Source organism: Protopterus annectens, chromosome 6.part0 (genome assembly GCF_019279795.1).
Source record: "Protopterus annectens isolate FY-2018-M chromosome 6.part0, PAN1.0, whole genome shotgun sequence".
In the NCBI taxonomy this organism is placed as follows: Eukaryota; Metazoa; Chordata; order Ceratodontiformes; family Protopteridae; genus Protopterus; species Protopterus annectens.
Window position 1 is genome coordinate 160,283,878 of NC_056737.1, and position 22,461 is coordinate 160,306,338.

Sequence of the window (22,461 nt, forward strand, 5' to 3'; positions counted from 1 at the left end):
CTCTCTTGTTTGGCATCTACTTCTCTGAAGTAGAGGCCCACACTAAGGGACTCTGGCTAACAAAGTTTGCAGATGACTGCAAACTGGGAGCCAATATTGAATCCCCAAATTATGTCGATACTCTACAAAAGGGCCTTACAGAAACAGATGCTTGGTGCCAGAGCCATGGGCTCAAGCTCAATGCCAAGAAATGTATAGTTATCCCCTTTGGAAAAAAACATGTACCCATGAATTACTACATAGGTGGCAGTACACTAAACACCACAAAAGTGTGATAAGAGACTTAGGGACACAGGTGGACAGTGGTCTCACCTTCAATAACCACATCACCACAACAGTCAGGAAATCCTTCTATGTGGCACACCTCATCACTAAGGGCTTTTCATCCAGAAAAAAGGAGGTCATTGTCCCACTGTACTCATCCCTCATTAGACCCATTATAGAATACAATGCCCCATTTGGTATGAACCTCTCAAGACATCTGCAACAACTGGAAAGGCCGCAGAAATACCTCACTAAAAGAATCACATGCTTAAAGCAGATGCCCTACGCTGACTGCCTTAAAAAAACTCCAGCTATACTCTGTCGCATATCGTCTACTCCGAGGCGATCTCTGCTTAACATACAAGGACACATCAAACCCAGAGCTGATGGACATGCTACACTTAAAGAAATCCCAATCCCTCAGAGCCACATGCTCCAGGGATCTAAACCTTGTCATCACAATAAACAAAACATGCTGGGGAAATAGGTTTCTGACCCAGAGACTCCCCAGATTCTGGAATAGACTGCCCATAAATGTCAAGCCTCTTTGGCCCTCTTCAAAAGGAAACTTAATGATTGGATGGGAGAAAGGAAATTCACCCCAGGGATCACATCAGTTGCCCTGCTAGACATGGGTCCAGGGAAGTAAATAGTGTGGGAAGAAATAGCCAGGGAATTGTTATGGCTAGGCTTATATAGGCCCTAGGGCCGATAGCCTAGTACCAACCTATGAACCTATATATGTCAAGCTGTATAAATTGCTGTCAGTATTACAGACTTCTGTAATGCCCACCCTCATATACCAGGACCTGAGGACATTACTTTCTACAAAACTTCTATAGTTGTTGTAAATAATAAGCTCCTTATTCAAGAATCCCATGAGCAACAGTGTTGTACACTGCTGACATTTGCCAACACTCTGCACAGTTGACACATAAGGCAATTTGAACTGTCCTACAAATGCTGCAAATCTATTAGTGTGGTCACAACTACAAGGCATAGGTATAGCTGTAAACTGTGTTCCACTGGTAAAACTTTGTGAGGTTGGCAATCATGCAGACAGTACATCAATTGAGCCAGCAAGCCTGGGATGACATTTTAGCAAGTACAGTGCACTCAGTCTACATCTGTATCACAACAGTGCTATGCTTACCAGGAGCAGGATCATGGCTGTGTATGATTCCAGATGGTCCTGTGAAAAATTGAAGGAGAGGTAATGTGAACAGCAACCCATGTTGCACTCTGACAGGTTAATACATCCACAGATCTCACATTTACAGTACGTACTATGTTACTTGGTGTGGAGGTCATAATCTGGGCATGATATTCACACTGCAACTAACCCCTGCCATAAAAGAAAAACCTGCCACCCACATAAAAGTATGTACAGCATGAAACACTGAATACTACAGTATCCCAATGCTTATCCAACTAAGCATACCTGGACACTCTTCTTGTGTAGAAACGGTGGCATCCACATCCACAACATACTGTGTGATGGATGCCTGGGAGCTGTCCTGTGTTCCTAGGTCCACCAGGAATTCCTCTGTGGCTGACAGTGGTTGTTCCACTGCAGCCCCTCCACCTGTGACACTACGATCCCTGACCACATCTGCTGCTCTTCTGCAGGCGGAATTTATCATACCTGTGGCACGGTGTCACACCTGCTCATATGTCCTTCTCTGTTGTCCAATGGCATTCACATTGTGAACCAGGTCAGTTCACAATGCTGCCCACTCTGCCCTGTTTGTCCTCCCCCTGGACAGTAGGAATTGGTGATGTGTTACAGAGCATCCAGGATAGCTTCAATTTTGGCCTCTGTAAAAGGGCCCTGGTGTCTCGGATACATACCTCCTGAAAGACAACAAAATGGGAACATATGTCAGGAAACCATATGTGGCAATACAGTACGTAGAGATGCTGCAATACCAGATGGCTACCAGTAACCACTGCTTGGTTACATATCTCACATTCGACATTATGCAAACATAGTAAGGGTGTGGATGCGAGTAGGATAGTGACAGTACTCATCTATCCCTGCTTGTGCCATGACAGATACTGCTGTATGGTCAGACAACCAACACAAAAGTCCATTAATTTGTGGCCCGTATATGTAAACCCCACTTGTAATATGTAAAACAAGCAGTATCGTACAAATAGCCGTGTAGTATTACCACCTCTATCAACATGAAATTCCCAGGAGAGTGGTATATCTATTTAACAGAGAGCATTCTGTCCATACTGTACACTAGTTCCTCTGTAAGTGTAACCCAACTGCAGATCAGTGATATGTCAGAAGTACAGTTCCACGCAAGGCTTACTGCTGTAATCACCAGCCCCCCCCCCCCCCTAAGTACATGGACAAATATGCATCATGTTGGAAACAAAATGATTACATACCTGATGGAGTACAATACTCCTGTGTTGAACAATACCCATATACAGATGTTGTGGCAATGAGTTGACCATAAAAAGTAACTCTCATACACAATGTTATCCCTAGCTAGCTGTTTGCCTTTTTAACATGGTTCTGTATTAGAGAGTGATTGCCTCAGACCCATTCTCTGCTTGTGAACTGCACATTGCAGGCAGCACATCTGCTTTGCATTATAATCAGCCAATCCTAGGCAACCGCTGAACAAGATATAAGGCCTCAATGTACATTACAACCCCTTTCTCGGTGTTGGGTTTGGAAACAGTAGGGGACACATCCTATGTCATGGTAGACAGGATGTCTGTAGCAGCTACTATTTACATACAAATGTGTGTGCTACAGGCTGGAGCTGAAGGTGATGCTGCAGGCAACAGGCATAAGCAGAAAGGGTGAACACTTTGCAGGACAACAAGCTGTAAGAGTAAGTGTGGGACCTGTGGCAGACTTGTTTTATAGGCAAGAGCCACAGTGAATGTAGCCACCCCACTGGGAAGTAAGGTATGTATGTCAGGTAAGTGTGTCAGCCAATGGTATCAGTAAGACAATGCAAGCCAAAATGCTTGGTGTGTCCTACAAAACAGGTAAGTGTACATTAATGATGATGTCGGCCAGGTGGACAACTGCCAGATCATGTGTTATGCCATGGTATTCCCCTGTTGAGTGTGTGCTGGCAAACCTTTCAGTACACACTTCAACATCCAGTGGGAGTGCAGCCTACTGCATTACCTGTTGCACTAAGAGTAGGATGAGAGTGGTCTACCTGTACACCTCTGCCCTCTGTAACAGAGATGTAGACATTCCAACTGTACTGCTTTGGGTGGATAAATATGTGATGAGACAAGACATACATATCACACTATAATACTGATGGCCACATACATGTATTTGCATTGGTAGATGCAGCTGTACTTGAAGCCAGGACCATATGTGCCAAAAAGTTTTTTTTTCAATGCATTTTACAGACTGAGCTGCAGAGTCACTGTTATGGCAGGTGAATTCATACATGTTGTAGTTATTATTCCACAGATATCTGCTGTTAAATGTGCACTTACATGTATCAGTATGTGTATGGCTTTAGAGTGCTGTATTTGTATAACAGAGTTCCAGTTAACATCCTCTTTTCCATTAATGTTTTGTCAAGTGTGTTCTTACATGTTGTAGACATAACTGCAGGGTTACCTGCTATCAGATACCTCAATTATGTCTAAGCTTATGTGTGTGCCTTTGTAGTGATGTATTTGTGTACTAGAGTGCTAACTGTAGTACTATTTTTGTATGACTCTCATAGTTGATTTTCACGGTGCAGCAAGATGCACCACACCATTTAAACATGCTTAATGGTGGAACTACAGCATGACTATGTTTTGCTTAAAACACCTGTTTTTATTAGCAGCTGTGTGGCTTGGCGGGATGGTCCACTGTTCTACAGGTGCAAGGATCATGAGTTCGAAATAGGATGCAGGTGTACATTTTTGACTGTGCTTAATATTGTTCCAAAAGCATATATCAGTACAGTGCTATTTAGCCATGTCATGCAAAAAATCTTTAAAGAAAAGAAAATGGGGGCAGGTAGGAATGTGCAGGACGGGTGTAGGAAAGAACCATAGCTATCTATTTCTTCATCAGCAACAACTGTGCATTTTAGCAAATCTTTTAGCTGAATCTGGACTGTCACCCCAGAGAGGGGTGACGATAACCTAACTGCGTTGTCAAGCCAACTGGACCACATTACATGTGCCCAGTGCAAACGTGTGCAAAATGGAGAGCTATGTATGGGACAATTTTTTTTTGGGACAGGTGCCCTCTTTTTAAGGTGAAAGTGGAATGTTGGGGAAGGGACATAGGTACATGTAGGGGAGGTAAGTTGGGAAGGTGAGGAAGCTTTTGAGACAGACAAGACAGCAGACAGGGTTGGTGTGTGACACAAGAGGGGGGTAAACCATTTAGATGTGGAGGGTGTTGTGGAATCCCAGTCTCAGGAGCATCCACAAGGTAGAAATGCGACTCAAGTCCTCCCCCATGAGACTGTCAACACTGCTCCTTCACTGCCCCTGTGGTGGCAGTGGTGGAGGCTGGCTTCCAGGGTGAGGCAGCCCCACCTGGGTGGTGAGCATGCTCTCCATCTGGTGCAGGATACCTCCGACAGTTTAAGGGTGCAACCTGTGCACCATACCTGGTATTTCATTATGGGTGACAAAATCACCCCCCTCCACTGCCGCTCCCAGAGGGGGGCCCAGCCCCAACCTGTGGGGCGGAACTACCTGACACTGCAGGTAGTGCAAGGGCAGGAGAGGGGCACCACTAGGCTGAGGAGCAGATGTGCTGGGCCCCGTTGCCACTGCCAGGGGTGCCAAGGAAGGGGGATCACCTGGAACCAGCCTACCTTGTCATACTGTAGTACAGTAAATGTAAACACAAGTTAAGATAAGTAATAACCAAACAAATGTTAGTATTAACATAATGCAAAATAATATTAATTAGTCAAAATACACATTATGATATATTATATGGAACAAAACAACAAATAACATAACAGTAAGTATGTTAACAGCAAACCAGTATGAGATAACCCATAATGCCAACATAACAGTTAGTTTAACATAATATATCAATATCAAGTCATACTAATAAATAAAACAAACGAAGAGCCACCAAGCTGAAAACACGAATCCTTCAGTTTTGCACCAAACACCACACTTTATTGCTGTTATAGTGCTGAAGAGTTTTCTCAGAATAATGCAAATGTTTAGGTTTGTGTAGTTGCACTCTGTCTTTGTGTAGAAACCTTTCTACACAAAGACAGACTGCAACTACACAAACCTAAACATTTGCATTATTCTGAGAAAACTCTTCAGCACTATAACAGCAATAAAGTGTGGTGTTTGGTGCAAAACTGAAGGATTCGTGTTTTCAGCTTGGTGGCTTCTCGTTCATTTTATTTCTGCATTTTCATAGTTGGTTTATCATTTGTTTTCATACTAATAAATAACATTACTGAATTAAAGAAGATAAGGAGTGGAGAGATAGAGAACATACCATTAGTGGACTCACAGATGATATTACTACACAGACTACTAATACATACTTCTACAGGTGTGTAGTGTCAGTTGTGAGTGCAGTGACTCCGATTCTTGTATAGATGGTGTTGCATGTAGATACCTCTCAACCTGTTAGCATGGGACAGTATGGACAAACCACTAACAAATGCAGGTATAAAACTACAGGGAACTGTTTCACATACTGTGCTCATACATTACTGCCAAGGTGTTTTGTAAATGGATTTGCAAATAAATTGCATTCCACGTAATCATTTATCTGCTAATCAAGGACCAGACAGATTGGGCAGTTCTCATTACATTATGAAAAATCATGACAGTTGAGAGGTATGTTCGTGTACATTAAGTACAAGAGACAGCCAGTCATATCTTAGTTGGCTGGCATGGGAGTAGAACCCACAAGCTGTGACTCCTGGGGACATCTGCACTTTAACAATTGATTGGAGTCAGATTAGAGCACACATGCAGTGAATACAGTCCTACTGCAGTTATTTGAACACATTACTTATCATAGCACAATCCTGTTTTAAACTTTATTGTTATCATTCCTTAGAATCTGTCACTTATACATGTTATCTGCCCAGAACGTGAACTACCTTACCCATATACTTTGTTCCTGGAGTGGGAGGAATAGAGAGTGTTATTTGACTCAAAATGATCTGAAGATGGTCCTGAACCGTACTGTGGATAGGGCACTACATTTATCAGGCAATTATTTCTGCATTCTTTATTAATTTCCTTTTTACAGCTGACTAGAGTCAGATTAGAACACACATGTAGTGAATACAGTCCTACTGCAGTTATTTGCACACATTACTTATCAAAGCACAATCCTGCTTTAAACTTTATTGTTACTGTTCCTTAGAATCTGTCACTTATACACATATCTGCCCAGAACGTGAGCTACCTTACCCATACACTTTGTTCCTGGAGTGGGAGGAATAGAGAGCATTATTTGACTGAAACTGGCTTACTGTGGGTAGTGCACTACATTTATCAGACATTTTCCCTACTTATCACACTCACACGTCATCCTGGCCAGGTGCCCTTTATGAGACTGGACATTGCAAGGCCATTCAGCTGCAGCTGTTGGAAGAGAAACAAATCATTATGCATACCAGTTTTGCATGGATTCAGCTTGTATGTTAGTAAAGTAGTAGCAAACATACTTACATATCTGTGGAGTATGTCCAGCCCTAGCCTCTTGGACCTAGGTGTCCAAGGTTCCTCTCTTTCTTCACTTCAGGTCGTCATAATGGTGATGACACTGCTCATCAGTGTGGGGGATACCAGCAGCACTAGTAAGATCCCTGGCCAACTGATCCCAGGCTTCAGCTTTACATTCTGAGCCCTGGTAATCACTCTGCAGCAGCCGAGGTTCATAGTTGGTCACTAGGAGTCCAACAAACACTCTGGACTTCTGTACACCCCACCTCTGCACCTGAAAGTGCACTCAGTCACCAACACTGCCAGGCATATCAACAGGTTACTAAGGACTTCAATGAATGGTGTACAATTCTTGCCTACTGGTCTTAATACAGACTGAATTCCCTCCATTACACGTCATACTGTAACTTTCAAAAAAGCGCCCAGTTGATTAGCATCGCACAAACCATTTTAGCAGAGCTGAGCATCATGCAGACTTGCACAACAGTGTTTCAGTGGAGCACAGCAACACACAAACAAGAATAGCCACTGACCATGTTTAAGCGGTGCTTAGCATTGTGCAGCTATTTCAAATGTAACAATTTTGTTTTTGTATTAAACCACCCTTTACGTCACCTCACACATTTTCATGGCATGAAATTTAAAAAGGTATGACTACTCAGGACTAGAACCCAGGTCCTACTACACTTTAGGCTGTGACTTTACCTATTTGGCTACTTGGATAGTGAGAAAACCACTACACCTTCACATATACTACTACGGTACCTGTTAGCATTGCTAGAAGAAATGTATGAAAATATCTGGTACAAAGATGTGAATTCAGTAAATGGAGCTCAGACAGAATTTTCATATTATTCCCCAAGGTTCAATAATGAGGCTATTTCACGGGAACATGAGCATTTGATTGAAAGCTATGAAACACATCCAATAACTATTACAAGTCATGCCCTTATAAAAATCAAGATAAAATGCAGGGTAATGAAGTAAAATGAGACACTGTTGCTTTCCTACCTACCTGTTAAAAAGAGAGGAATTTAAGGAATGGGTAGTGAAAATTACTAAAAAGTTACTGGGAAATATAAAAAATATCAGAAGTTATAGTTAGCGACTGGGATAAAATGAAAATTAGATTTTTAAAATAAGGCTGAAATAAAACAGAAAGAGATATGATTAAGAAGTAATAGGAATTACTTACATTGGCTGACAGATATGACATATTGCAGAATAAGGGGAATCTTACAGAACAAGAAGAGGCACACATTTAGAGTGCTAAAGAGACAATAAGAAAATATCTGATAATATGCATGAGTTTAGAAAGACTGCTAAGCAATTATTTTTAATAATAACTACAGTACCAAAACATTTTTAGCACAGTGACTTAGGCAGAAGATAGTGGTGCCAAACTTAGGGAGCCTATAATAACAAAATAACCAGACATCTTATAGAGGTATTAGAGATATTTTGGAAGTTTTATGGAAATCTGTATAAAGCAGAGAAATGTGGATATAAAGAAAGGGCAGAAATGGAAATATTTGTGGAACACTTAATTATGCCAAGGTTGGAGGTAGATGAGGCTCAACATGCAACATTTAAAGACAGGAGGAGATGACATAAAAACAGTGATATATAATCAATCTTCAGGAAAGTCTTCAGGAACAGAAGGTATTCATGTGGAGGTTTGGAAATAAGGAAGGAAGAAAGTGATAAAGATCTGGAAGATTTTATTTAACATTATTTAAAAAAAGAGGGAGCACCAAGATGTTGGAAGACAGCTTTGCTGGCTGAGGATGGTACAGACCAATCAGACCCCAGCTTTATACAGACTTATTTCAATTTTAAACCATCATTATACAGTGTTCATGTTTATGCTAGCTAAAAAATGTTAAAGGTGTTGCCAAAATTGATATCACCGTTTTTAGTGGGTCTTGACCCAGATAAAGAATTTGATAGAGTAAACTGGGATTTTATGAATAGGGCAATGGAAGTGCTTTCATTCTCTGATACAATAACAATGTTAATTAGGAGGACATATGCAGGATCTGAGGCAAGAATTAAAGTGAGAGGCTTCCTCTCTGATAAGTTGTGTCTGAACAGAGGAACCATGCAGGGGTATCCTCTTTCCCCTTTGTTATTTGCTTTATATTTAGTGCAACTGGCAAAGAAAATAAAGGACTCATTTGATATGGTAATCAAAAAAAGTTGGCATTACCTGCAGATGATATTATGCTGTGCCTGATACATCCAGAAAAGGACATCTCAGTGTTGTGGAACATTTTAAGACAGTTTCAAGTCTTTTCAAGATATAACATTAATGAAGATAAAACAAAGACTACAGTCATAAATTATGTACCCACTCATGAATTGGTACATCAAAATGCAAATTTGTGTGGACATAACAAGATTAAATATTTAGGAGTATGAATTGAAAAGACTTCTGTTATGGCAGCCAAGGATATGAGGGAAGAGACTAAACAGATGATAATACAAAAACTGAGAGACTGGAATTCTTTATATGGATATGGACAGTAAGATATAAAAAAGTGAAAATGGTTTTAGAACCTTTAGTTTTACATACAAATCAGGCATATTTTATCAACCAGAGTAGAGGCTGTGGACAATAACAGTCGAAAGAATTTAACTGGGAGAGGAAGACAGCAAGAGTCAAGTGGTATAAGTTGATCCTTTTAATAGAAGAAAGTGGTTTAGGATTACCTGATTTAAAGTAATATTTTAGAACTACATAGTTAAGGCTCATATACATAACAAGAAGGAGAAGGTTATGATTCAAAATGGAAAAGGATGATGATGAAGGGGGGGGTTCAAGAAAGAAGTAAGGAATGGGATTTTGGATGTAGATCCTTAAGGAGAATAATAACAATCACACACAGTATTATATTCATAAAATAAAATAAAATATTTTAAGAACTAAGCCAACACAAGAATGGAGAAAACAAATTTTGCCAATAGGGATGACTGCAAATAGAAGTACAGAAAATAGGCAAGAAGGGGTTAGAATTTAGTACAGAAAACTGACAATGGAACCAAGGCATTGTGAGCAAATAACTAGAGAGGGAAAGGTAATGGAGTGTCAGGAGGCCAAGAAGAGATTTGGACTGCAGGCTATCGACTGCCTTCCCTACCAGAGATTGATATCAAAATATAGGCAAAGAGAAAGGGATAGGAAAATTTTAAGTGAAAGACCAGCTCTGGTAGAATTTTTAGTTGAACATAGAACAGAAGCTGCTGCTAAAAAGGGGATAATTAGTAGAGCATATAAACTACAGGAATCAATCAGAGGAGGGTAGAGAAAATTGGGAAGACAGACTGGAAAAACAATTCACAAGAGAACAATGGGAGAACATGTGTATGGCTCCCAAGTATGCAACAAAGTCCAGAAGGTTTAGGATCTTTCCTTGGAAGTTTTTCAGAGGTACTGTTATTCCCCAAGCATACTTCAATGATTTTTTTTCCTTAGGTAGATAGCAAATGTTGGAGCTGTGAGGGGGAAGAAAGATGCAACTGGGAACATATGTTTTGGGAATGTAATTTGAGTTGACAGATTTAAAAAATCCCTAAAGAGTACTCTTTCAGAAATATTGGGTGAGCAAATGGTTGTAACTAAATGAGAAGTTATGTACCTACCATAACGTTCCATGTTAGTTGTCTTCTTCTCGCCTTCTTTCTTGCTGGATGGGTTCGGAGATGATCCACGGTTCCGACTCGGCCTATACTAAAGCTCGAGAGCTATTTTTACCGGCTCGAGGCTCCCCTGTATCCCACAATGCTTGGCGTTAACTACCCACATCTCGTTTGATAGATAACACCATAGCAGTTCTGATTCCAGAACAAAGGAAAAGAGGCATACCTATATATATAACGTACCCAGAAAAAAAGGGCAACCATGGGAATCCAAGCTGGGATGAAAGAAGGCCCAAAAAGATCCTTTCGGTCTGTCCAGGCTAGGGGGTTGGAGGGTGGGATGCAAGAAAGAAGGCGAAAAGAAGACAACTAACATGGAACGTTATGGTAGGTACATAACTTCTCAATGTTAAGTTGTCAATCTTGCCTTTATTCTTGCTGGATGGGACCGCGTCCCTAGCACCTCAGCCCTGGGTGGCTCAACGGAACAGACTCTTGAGGATGGTGGAACCAAAGTTAGCTCGGCTTCTGGAGGCCATGTCCAGTTTGTAATGAGAAATAAAGGTATGAGGAGAGGCCCATGTGGCTGCCGCACAAATGGAGTCTATAGGTAACCTAGCCTGGAAAGCTATTGATGTAGCTAAGGCGCTAGTTGAGTGGGCTCTAGGCTTTGAAGGAAGTTCTTGACTCCTCAGTTCATAGATGAAAGTAATCACAGAGGCCAACCATCTGGAAAGGGTTACTTTGGAAACTGGAAGGCCTTTCTTCCCTTCCGCATAAGACAGGAAGAGCTGCTCAGATTTCCTAACCTGCTTGGTTCTATCCAGGTAGTAACAGAGTTGACGATGAACATCCAAAAAATGCAACTTTTGTTCCGCTCTGTTGGAGTAATTAGGGAAGAAGACTGGGAGATCGATAGTCTGGTTTAAATTTGCCTCAGAAGATATCTTGGGTAAAAAAGATGGGTTAGTTCTGAGGGATACTCTATCTTTATGGAAAACCAGGTAAGGAGGATGAACGCAAAGGGCGTGAAGCTCTGAGACTCTCCTGGCGGAAGTTATGGCCACTAGAAATAGAGTTTTCCATGAGAGTAACTTCAAGGAACAGGAAGCCGCAGGTTCAAAGGGAGGGAGAATCAAAGAGGTTAAAACCAGATTCAAATCCCACTGTGGCGGGGGATCTCTGATTGTGGGCTTGAGTAAAAAGATGCCCTTAAGGAAGGCTTTACAAAGTTTATGGGACATAACAGTGGAGTCTGACAGGCCAACATGAAAATTTGAAATGGCCGCTAACTGAACTCTGATAGTGGACGAAGAAGAACCTGATTGAAAAAGTTCAGCCAAGAAATCTAAGACTGACTGGATATGTGCCGTGAAAGGATCCATGTTTCTAGACTGCCCAGAAGGAGAAACGTTTCCATTTGCTAGCATAAGTCTTCCTGGTAGAAGATTTGTGGGAAGCTAGAATGATGTCACGCACAGAATGGGAAATAAAAGGAAGCCTGGCTAAGTGCTTAAGTGCTTGCTGAAGTGGAGCAACCAAGCTGTGAGGTTGAGAGAGAGAAGGGAGTGGTGCAGCTCGCCCGACTGATGGGTCAAAAGGTCTGGCACTGGGTCCAGATGCCAGGGCTGCTCCAAGAGGTAATGATGCAGGAACGGAAACCAGATTTGTCGAGGCCAGTAAGGGGCAATGAGGATCATTGAGGATCTCAATGCGGTAGCTTCCTGAATCAGTTGTGTGATTAATAGAAAGGGGGGAAAAGCATACAGGAGACCCCGGGGCCAATCGTGGACTAGAGCATCACTGGGGGGGTGGCCGGGAAGAGGGAAGAGAGTGAAGAAATTGTGGCACTTGCTGTTTTGAGGTGTTGCAAAAAGATCGCAGCAAGGCTGACCCCATCTTTGGAAAATCTCTTCCACTACTGACTGTTTGAGAGACCACTCGTGCTGCATGAGAATGGCTCTGCTCAGCCTGTCCGCTATAACGTTGGACTTCATGGGGATATGCGTTTCTATCAGAAACCGCTGAGAAGAGATTGCCCACTGTCAAAGTCTGAGTGCTTCTCAACACAAGGGGTAGGACTTGGTTCCGCCCTGCTTGTTGATGTACCACACTACGGACATATTGTCCGTCTGAACTGCAATAGTCCCTATGGGAAGAGAGTCCTGAAGGGCTTGCAACGCTAAAAGTACTGCTCTCATCTCCAAGACATTTATGTGCAGGTGGCACAAGAAAGGTTGCCATGTGCCCTGGACTGTCCTGCCCTGAAAATGCCCCCCCACCCAATCAGGGTGGCGTCCGTTGTCACCGTAGCAACCGGGGGGGGAGAACAAATGGTCTGCCCTGAACGACTTGCAGGGAGACCATCCACCAAGACAGGTGTTTCTTGCATGATTGTGTGATTAAAATGCTGTGAGACATTGGAAGCTGTTGAAAGGACCACTGGGAAAAGAGCATCCATTGAAGGATCCGCATGTGAAAGCGAGCTAGGGGAAGTAACGTAATGGCAGCTGCCATGAGACCGAAAGTCTTCAGTACAAACCTGGCCTGGATTCTGTTGCTCTGAAGAAGGATGCGAACGTGTGTGCGAATATCCGAAACTCTCTGTGCGGTTAGTTTTACGGTTAGTTCAGCTGTGTCCAACATGGCACCTATGAAAGTAACAGACTGACAAGGCGACAATGCAGACTTTTCAAAATTTATGGAGATACCTAGCTCTTTGCAAGTTTGAATGGTGTAATCTCTGGAATGAAGAAGTTGATGCCTGGTGGTGGCAGTAAGGAGCCAGTCATCCAGATATGGAAACACCTGGAATCCTTGACGTCTCAGATGAGCCGTAACCACTGCCATGCATTTGGTGAACACTCGGGGGGCTGTAGTGAGACCAAAGGGCAGGGCCCTGAACTGGTAGTGACTGGCCCCCAGCCGGAAGCGGAGAAACCTCCTGGAGCGCCTGTGCATCTTGATGTGGTAGTACGCATCCTGAAGGTCTATAGAGCACATCCAATTGTCCTAGCCCAAAAAGGGTAGAATGGACTGTAGCGTGACCATCCGGAACTTCGTTCTTTGGACAGATCTGTTTAGCCTGCTGAGATCCAAAATTGGTCTCCAGTCCCCTGTCTTTTTTGGTACCAAAAAGAACTTGGAGTAGATTCCGGATCCTTGCTGGTCTGTTGGGACTGGTTTGATGGCTCTTTTTCTTAGCAGTTTTGAGATTTCTAACACTGCTTGTTCCCTTAGACCGGCTGGAACATCTGTAAGGGGCCTTTTTGGCTGTGCTGGGGTGTGGGCAAAGGGAATTTTGTAACCCTCGGATATGATTGACCGTACCCATTTGTCTTGAGTGAGGGAAAGCCAGGCTTCTGGGTACAGTGATAATCTTCCCCTGACTGCCTCCGAAGGCAGACAGACGGGCAGCATCTCAGGGATGCTGGAAGGGCTGGCCAGAGATAGCTTCTCTGCTACCCTGATTCTGCGGACCCCCTCTGCCCCTAGGGTGGCGTCTGTTATTGTCCCCCCCGCCTCTAGAAGGGAACTCACCTCGTGCGTCAGGCACGACTCCCTGTGGTTTGCAAAACCACATTTTTCCACCCTTCTGACCCTTAGGGTATGGTCTAGATGGGGTGGAAAAACAGACTCCCACGGCAGAGAGAGTCTTGCCATCCTGTTCGCATCTGGACAAAGTATCCTTCACTTGAGGTCCAAACAACGCCGAACCATCAAAGGGGGAGTTTGTGAAGGATGCCTTGAAGGGGTCAGCAAAGTTACAAAGCCGCATCCAGGCATGACGCCTTAAGGCCACGCCTGTGCCTGCAGCCCTACTCGCCCCATCGGCCGAATAAGAAATAAGCCGCATGGAGGAGTTAACAATCGAGTTTAGGGTTGCCAGCTGGGAGTTGATTTTGTCTTGAGACCTCACAGCTGTTGGATCCTGTAAAGTATCACCCATTTCTTTGAACATGTCTCTTTGAAGGCGGGTAAAATGACATAAGTAATTCAGCGACCGCATGGTAAAGGTCGCTGAAGAAAACATCCGCTTGCCGCACCTATCCATAGTCCTAGATTCCTTATTAGGAGGATGGATCGGTACTGAAGGATCAGCCAGTTCCTTCTTAGTGGCCGCCGCAACCACCATGGCATCAAGAGGGACACCTTTGGTTAAAAACTGTTTATCAGAAGGGGCTGCGATAAATTTTGAAGGCCTCCATGGGGTAGGTTCCATCGAGTCAGGGGCTGTCCATGCCTTCCGCGCCACCACTTCCATAAGGGGGTCAACGGGCGGAGACACCCAGGAGGTGGAAGGACGAGAACCAAAAGTCTCTAGGTAAACCGACTCATCCTCGGAAGGATTGAGGGTAGACCAGTTCCCCCTCTGTTTGAGGATTTCAAGGATGTCAGAAAAGGAGACATCCTCAGAGAGGGACCGTGGGGACCCTTCCGACTCATCCAAGTCGGTGTCAGATGTGACGGACTCAGGAGAGTCCACATGCTTCCTCTTGCATTTCCTTTTCTGAGGGGGCTCCCCTGATGGATCAGGGGAGGCCTCGGAAGAGGAGGATGCTCCCAATGGGGGCACCTGAAGTGTTGGATCTCTGCGGTCGGGGTCGAGAGAATGGGTAGAGACCGTGGCAGGCACAACAGTGGGAGGAGCTGAGGGAGCTGACCGAGGAGCAGGCACAGGGGCCAGCATGCTCCTCATGACCTTGAAGGCACCCCTATCAGGCAGGGAAGAAGGCCCCCGCTCCGAAGAGATAAGGACCCCTCCCGGCACCGAGAGGGACGGCTCCAAGGCCGATGTCGGGGCCGAACTGACCTGCGCCGAGGCTCCGAGGGGGAGAATGGGGTCGGACAAGGGTCCGATGCCACTCGCCCCCTCGGAGCCGACGAGGAAGTCCCGACGCCTGGATCCTTCCAATGATGGAACGATGGAAGAGATCGGAGCCGATGACAGAGCCGAAAGGTGTGGTATCGGCTCTGACATGTCGACGGTCCCGGCTCCCACGAACTCTGGCTCCGAGCTCAAAGGAAGAGTCGGAGGAGGAATTGACGATAGAATGGGGATAGCCACTGTCTGTTGAGAAGGGCTCTGAAGCATCTGGGCCAGTGCTTGCGACTTAAGGAGTCTACTAACCACCCTCCCGAGGTCGTGTTCCGAAAGCCTGGAAGACCGAGAGGAATGGGACCGATGGCTCCGCTCCAAAAGCAAAGGAGATCTCAGAGACGAATGGACAGACTCCAAACATGGAGACCTGGAGCACTTACGGCTCTCAGACGGTTCTAATACAACTATCGGAGCTGACTGAGCCTTGGTAGGATCAGCTCCAGCCGGAGCCGACGTAGGAGCACTAGAAGCACCACTAGACGAAGGCTCAGATCTTGGAGCTGACGGTTTTGTGGGCTTCGAAGGTTTGCCCGACGAAGACTTGGTCGGGGAACCTTCGGGTTTCAACAAGCCTTGTAATATAAGCCTGTACTTTCGTTCCTGCAGGACTCTTGGACTGAATGCATGGCAGACAGAACAAGAGTCCTGCAGGTGCAGAGGGCCCAGGCAATAAGCACAAGAAGTGTGGCCGTCTGTCAGAGACATCTTCTGACAGCACGAGTCACAATTCTTGAAGCCTGAAACCCTGGAATCCTTGGACATCCTGAAGGGATGACAAGTCACCAACACACAAAAAAACACCCACACTCAAACGTACTCAGTCTAGACACGCACACACACACACACACACACACACACACACACACACACACACACACACACACACACACACACACACACAAAGACTGAGACTGTTTAAACTGAAAAATAGAAAATCTATTCTAACAATAACCAAAATAAACTTAAGATTAAGCTAATGTCTAAACTAAAGTTAGCCGAAGGCCTAGTAATCTAAGGAGTGGGGTTGGTAACAAGAAATAAACCCGAAAAGGGAGCTATCTAGGAAAGGGATACACTAGAGGGGTAAAGTGGGTCTAATAGACAAAACTAATACTACAAAAGGGAGAAAAAACCTTACCAGAAGAGATTTTTCTAATTTTAACCTGAGAGCCGGCAAAAACGCAACCTCATAGCTGAAGCGGCAAACGAGATCTGGGTAGTTAGCGCCTAGCATTGTGGGATACAGGGGAGCCTCGAGCCGGTAAAAATAGCTCTCGAGCTTTAGTACAGGCTGAGTCGGAGCCGAGAATCGGCTCCGAACCCATCCAGCAAGAATGAAGGCGAGATTGACAACTTAACATTAAATTATTCTTTTGAGCTGGGACACAGGGTCTGAACTGCCTATACATAGAAACGCCTTATTTTGTTTAATTCTTTTGGCTGCCAGAAAAGTAATAACAGTTATGTACTCACCATAAATTGGTATCTGTTTTATCCATAGTTACCATTCATCACGTATGGGTCTAGGATCCAACATCGGATCCGAGCCGGCACACTTAGAGAACAGCTTAGCTCAAGCTCCTCCCCTCCCATAATGCTCTGCTGCCCTCTAACCCCTCAGATCAAGTTTGCCATGGAGAAAGAAGACAGACAGAAGAAACCTGCCACCAATTAAAGTCCACCAAAATCCTGCCAATCCCTCAGGAAGGGGGCTGGAGGGTGGAAGCGTGATGAATGGTGACTATGGATAACACAGATACCAAGTTATGGTGAGTACATAACTATTAATCTGATGTTATCCTAGTCACCATTCATCACATATGGGTCAGAGTCCCCAGCTACCCAAAATTCTTGGGTGGCCTCAAGAAGGGACATGCCGAAGAAGAGTGGAGCCAAAGGAAGCCCTTCCTCTAGAAACTAGGTCAAGTTTGTAATGAGAGATGAAGGTATGAAGAGAGGACCAAGCTGCTGCTGCACAAATGTCATCCAAAGACTGGCAGGCTACAAAGGCAGCTGAAGTGGCCACTGACCTGCTGGAATGAGCCTTAACTGGTCCAGGCAAAGGAGAACCACATGAGGAGTAAATGATAGAAATGCATCGAGAAATCTAACAGAAGATAGCAATTTTTGACACAGCTTGGCCCTTCCTGTTAACTGAAAAGGCCACAAACAATTGGTCTGACAGTCGGAAGTGCTTAGTTCTGTGCAAACAGAAATGAAGATGATGATGTGACGATGATCATCTAATGTATGTAAAATGTATTCTCCTTTAATAGCATAATTAGGGAAAAACACTGGAAGTTGGATTGACTGATTGAGATTCTCTTCAGTGGCCACTTTGGGCATAAAGCAGGGGTTGGGTTTCAAAGTCACTCTATCTTTATTTAATATTAAGTAAGAAGGCTTAATGGTAAGAGCCTGCAATTCTGATACTCTGTTTGCTGAGGTTACAGCCACTAAACAGGCAGTCTTCCAAGAAGGAAACGTAAGATTGCAGGATGTAGCAGACTCAAAAGGGGGTTTTGTTAGAGACTGCAGCACCAGAGTAAGATCCCACGGCGGAGAAAGGTCATTTGAAGGATGCAACAAAAACTTTTCAAGAAGGCTTTGCAGTGCCGAGAGGAAATGGTAGGGAATGAAAGGGTTTAAAACCTACACAAACACTACACGAAAATTGTACAAGGACTCTAAGAAGAGAAAATTAACTTATGAAGAAGGAAAAATCCCAAAAAGAAGCACACCTACTTACAAAGTAATGAAATACCCCGAGGAGTTGAGCAATCTGTGTCTGACATACAAAAGCAGCAAATGAGATCTGAGGGGTTAGAGGGCAGCACAGCATTATGGGAGCAGAGGAGCTTGAGCTGAGCTGTTGTTTAAGTGTGCCAGCTAAACCCATATGTGATGAATGGTGACTAGAATAACATTAGATCTATGAAAAAATGGAAAACAAAGTCTAAGCCAATTTTATTTGAAGTACTGAAAATTATAAAAGAGATAAAAGAACTCAAAGTGGGATGTTTAGAAAATGAAAGATCAAATTACAGAGAAATCAATGGAAATTGTGGGAGCAATACATGCAGAATAATGTTTAGCAGGAGGAATGAGGTTTAAGGAAAGGCAAGAATTCAACAATTTATGTAATGTTCAGCTGAGAACAGTTACAAAGAAAAGAAAAGATAGGTGATTTATAATTTATGTAAATGAAAAAAAATATTAATATTTTTTTCTGTTACTGTATGCTTGCCATTATATATTAAGTGATAATTTAATTAAGGTGTTTAAAAAATGCTGCTGCACTGAGATGAGAAATCATAAATCATATAATTTGCTAAACATATGAAATTCAAAGAAGCTCAGAACTCTTGTCACATACATTTACTTAGCAATCAGGTTAAGAAGTATATATATATATATATATATATATATATATATATATATATATATATATATATATAAAATATTTTTTAATTTGACATTTGTTTATGTGTATATCTATAAATACATGTAGATATATATAGATAGGAAGATAAAACTGAAATAAGAAAATAGCTCCGAGTAACACTGAGTCATAAATGTCAATTCAGAATCAAAATGACTGCTGCAGTGCCTGTTTATAGCATTCAGTCCAATCCCAAGTTGCATTTCCCCAAAACTGATTTGGTAAAGCAAGGAGGGGATTTTGTGGTACCAAAAAAAAAAGAGAAGAAAAAACAGAAAAAAACAAAGAATTATCATTTAAGTCACCAACTGCATGGTCAGCCTATCATGCAGACAAAATACAGAGTATGCAACATTTACTAGTATTACATCATTTCACTTAACTATACCTTGGATTCAGAAAGGCTACTCACAATGCAGAAGCCTTAACTCTGAAGGTTTCACATTAAAACTGAACAATTCACAGACTGATCTCTTACTGTGGTTTTACTCTAGAAGTGTCCATACCATGGACAGTAGTCTCGCTGAAGAAGCCACATGCAAATACTTCATTCATGGGGTAGAGGCTAATGCAAATTAGCCAAGCGTGTGTGGACCTGTACGTCTGTGCATATGTGTGTGTGTGTGTGTGTGTGTGTGTGTGTGTGTGCGTGTGTGTGTGCGCACGTGTGTCTGTCTGTAGGAGCATAAATAAGGGTGCAATGATGACTATGTGTATGTGTGTGTCTGGGTGGCTGCCCTGCAGGAAGTTAATTATGGGAAGTTGTCTCTGTATGCGCATTGGAGCATGCATGCAAGTGTGCGAGTGTTTTAGTGAGTAAATCTGCAGTGGTTTGTTTTTTGTTTGTTTGTTTTGGTAGCTTAGATGTGCGTGTGTGTTTGTTTATGTGTCTGAGTGGGGCTAAGTAGAACACTAGCATTGTCAGATCTGACAGCATGGTGTTCAAGTTAAAGACATGGTAATTAGCTGCTAATAAGGTGATCCCTGGTGCAGCTTTACCTTATTTCTGCTAGCCATCTTGTTAACTGAACAACCTACATTAGTCACTTAGCTCTGGTGGCAAGAACGTCTCTGAATCCCTTATACTTCATTATTTTTTTTTTTTTGTAAATCCTGAAACATAACTCAAATCTTCAAAACAATCTCCCAAAAATCTGTGGGGGATTCCTCCTCCCACAACCCATTACTTAGATACACTGACCCCACAGCTTCACAGTGGTGGGCAAAGTGAACAAGCACATGCAGTGCACTGACAACTAGCTGTGATCAAAACAACCCAAAGAGAAGCTGTTCGATGTAAGCACACTCATCACAATATATGATAAACACTTGTAACTATAATCTGAGTAAGGCAGAAACAAATGGAAAAGTTCACTATGTTCCACAATGCAAACACACTAAGTAAACCAGCAGTAGATCACATACTCTATCTCTTTAACACACTGACATAAACAAGAACAAAAGAACATTTTCTTTCATCTCTATTAACAGCAGACCACCATGTATTACTGAAAAAGAAAACCCAGTTAATAAAGCTAAAAAGCTTACTGCATTATGTATTTTTTTATTCTCTACAGACACAGAATTTTATAACACCATACCTGAGTAATCTACAGCACACACACCATATTGGTTATAGCCCTTTAATACAGACAGTGGTTTCATTGTCTCTATATCCCAGATGTGAATTGTAGCTTCCCTGCCGACCTAAAGTGGGAAAAATGAATGAATGAATAAATAAGTAAATAAATACATGTGTAAAAGCTTGCAACATCATCTATAAGTACCACATGCCTTTATATGAACTGCAGTAAATCAAGTATAAACAAGCCATATTTCAAAGAAAATAGGTATATATTGTACTAAGTTCATCTTAAAAGAAAAATCTTAAAATCAAACCCATTTTTAGAATCACTCTACAAGGCTCCGATTATATTCCCAATGTAGCCATATCGGGTTGAAGCTGCACTAATATAAACATCAGCATGTGTGGAAATAACACCATTAAAATAGTTCTATTTAGGAAAAAGGCAAAATAAAACTAGAATATGCATATCTCAGCCATCCTGCAGTGTAGAAAGAATCCGCTGGTTTTCATCTGGATTAAACTGTAAAGGAATTGAATACAAATGTACAACTAAGCAAGCAGAAATGTTTTGTCTAAAGCTGAAATTGCCAGGTAATCTGACAGGGTACAGACAGATAAAAATAAAAAATAGTATGATTGGAGTAGAAATTAAAACTAGGTAGAAATTGCCTGAAGTTCATTCATTCTTATCTCCACTCCATTTTATCCCTTTCAGCACTGAAAGCACTGAATACTGACTCTTTTAGATCCCAAAGATGGCAATTACATACATTAATATTAAGGAATTATATTTGATTCAGTTAAGTAATTCAAGTTTAACTCCTAGTTAGTACAGATACAGATCAGCAAAGAGCAGAATGAGCAAAGACAAATGATCGTCAATAGTCAAAAAAGTGGCAGAAGTCAAAAGTGAAGAGCAAGGCCAGATGGAGAAATGTACTGTCTGTAATGAAGTGAGAATACAAACATACTTGTGTCTCCGGAAAACAGACAAGGGAAGAAATGGGGATATTCCATATAGAACAGATACAGACAGAGCTAGACAAGTACTGACAAAGAATGGAACAAAAAAGGACCAACATTCAATACCAGAAACTAGGTATGATTGAAAGGAGATGGTCATTAAAGGCTATGCAATACAAGGGTCTTGTAGTGATCTCAAACTTACAGCCCTCAGAACTCAAGTAGTCCTCAAACCAGCCTAATTAGAGATGTGAGAAACTATCCATATCCTGCTACATACAGATAACTTAACTGCGTCTCCCCTTCCGTCACTTTTATAGGCTACTCAGCTTTCTTCAGTGTATGACCTGTTTGGTTTGGATGAAATCACAAGGTACATTTTTTTTTAAGAATGTGCCTCCATAGTTTTCACATTTTAAGATTTTTGGCTCAGGAAAAGCCTACAATAGTAAGGTATTTGCACCTGTTTGTGGAAAAGATAATACAAAAACTGAGAAAATGGAAGCTCTTTTATATGAATACCAATGGTAAGATACAAGCAGTTAAAATTTTTTTAGTCCCTTTAGTCTTATACATAGGTCAGGCATATTTTTATCAACCAGAGAGGTTGTGGATAGCAGTTAATAAAAAGCTGAAGGATTTTATTTAGGAGGGGAAGATGGCAAGAGTCAAGTGGGATAAGCTTATTCTTCCAATAGAACAAGGCAGACTGGGATTACCCAATTTGAAGGGGTATTTTAGAGAAACCCAGTTAAAGCTCATTTACACAGCACAAGTAGAAAACTATAGTTCAAACTGGAACAGGATGATGATAAAAAGGGGGAATCAAGAAACAAGGAGAGACTGGGATTTTGGATGCAGACCGTTAAGGAGCATAACAGTACTCATAGGTTCATAGGTTCATAGGTAGGTACTAGGCTATCGGCCCTAGGGCCTATACAAGCCTAGCCAAAAATGTACCCTGGCTTTTGCCACCCAAGAAAATTATTTTCCTTTGCCCCTGTCGAGCAGAGCCATAGAGGTGGA

At 42.6% G+C, this 22,461-nt stretch overlaps 1 protein-coding gene across 1 annotated transcript in view; it reads right to left on the bottom strand.

Annotated features, from left to right (window-relative positions):
- Positions 1–22,461, bottom strand: part of LOC122803780 (echinoderm microtubule-associated protein-like 5) — a 3,919,718-nt gene that overhangs the window by 1,976,102 nt on the left and 1,921,155 nt on the right. The window contains exon 15 of the mRNA XM_044073467.1: positions 20,486–20,591. Coding sequence (XP_043929402.1) covers positions 20,486–20,591 — 106 coding nt within the window. The remainder of the gene's footprint in view (positions 1–20,485; positions 20,592–22,461) is intronic.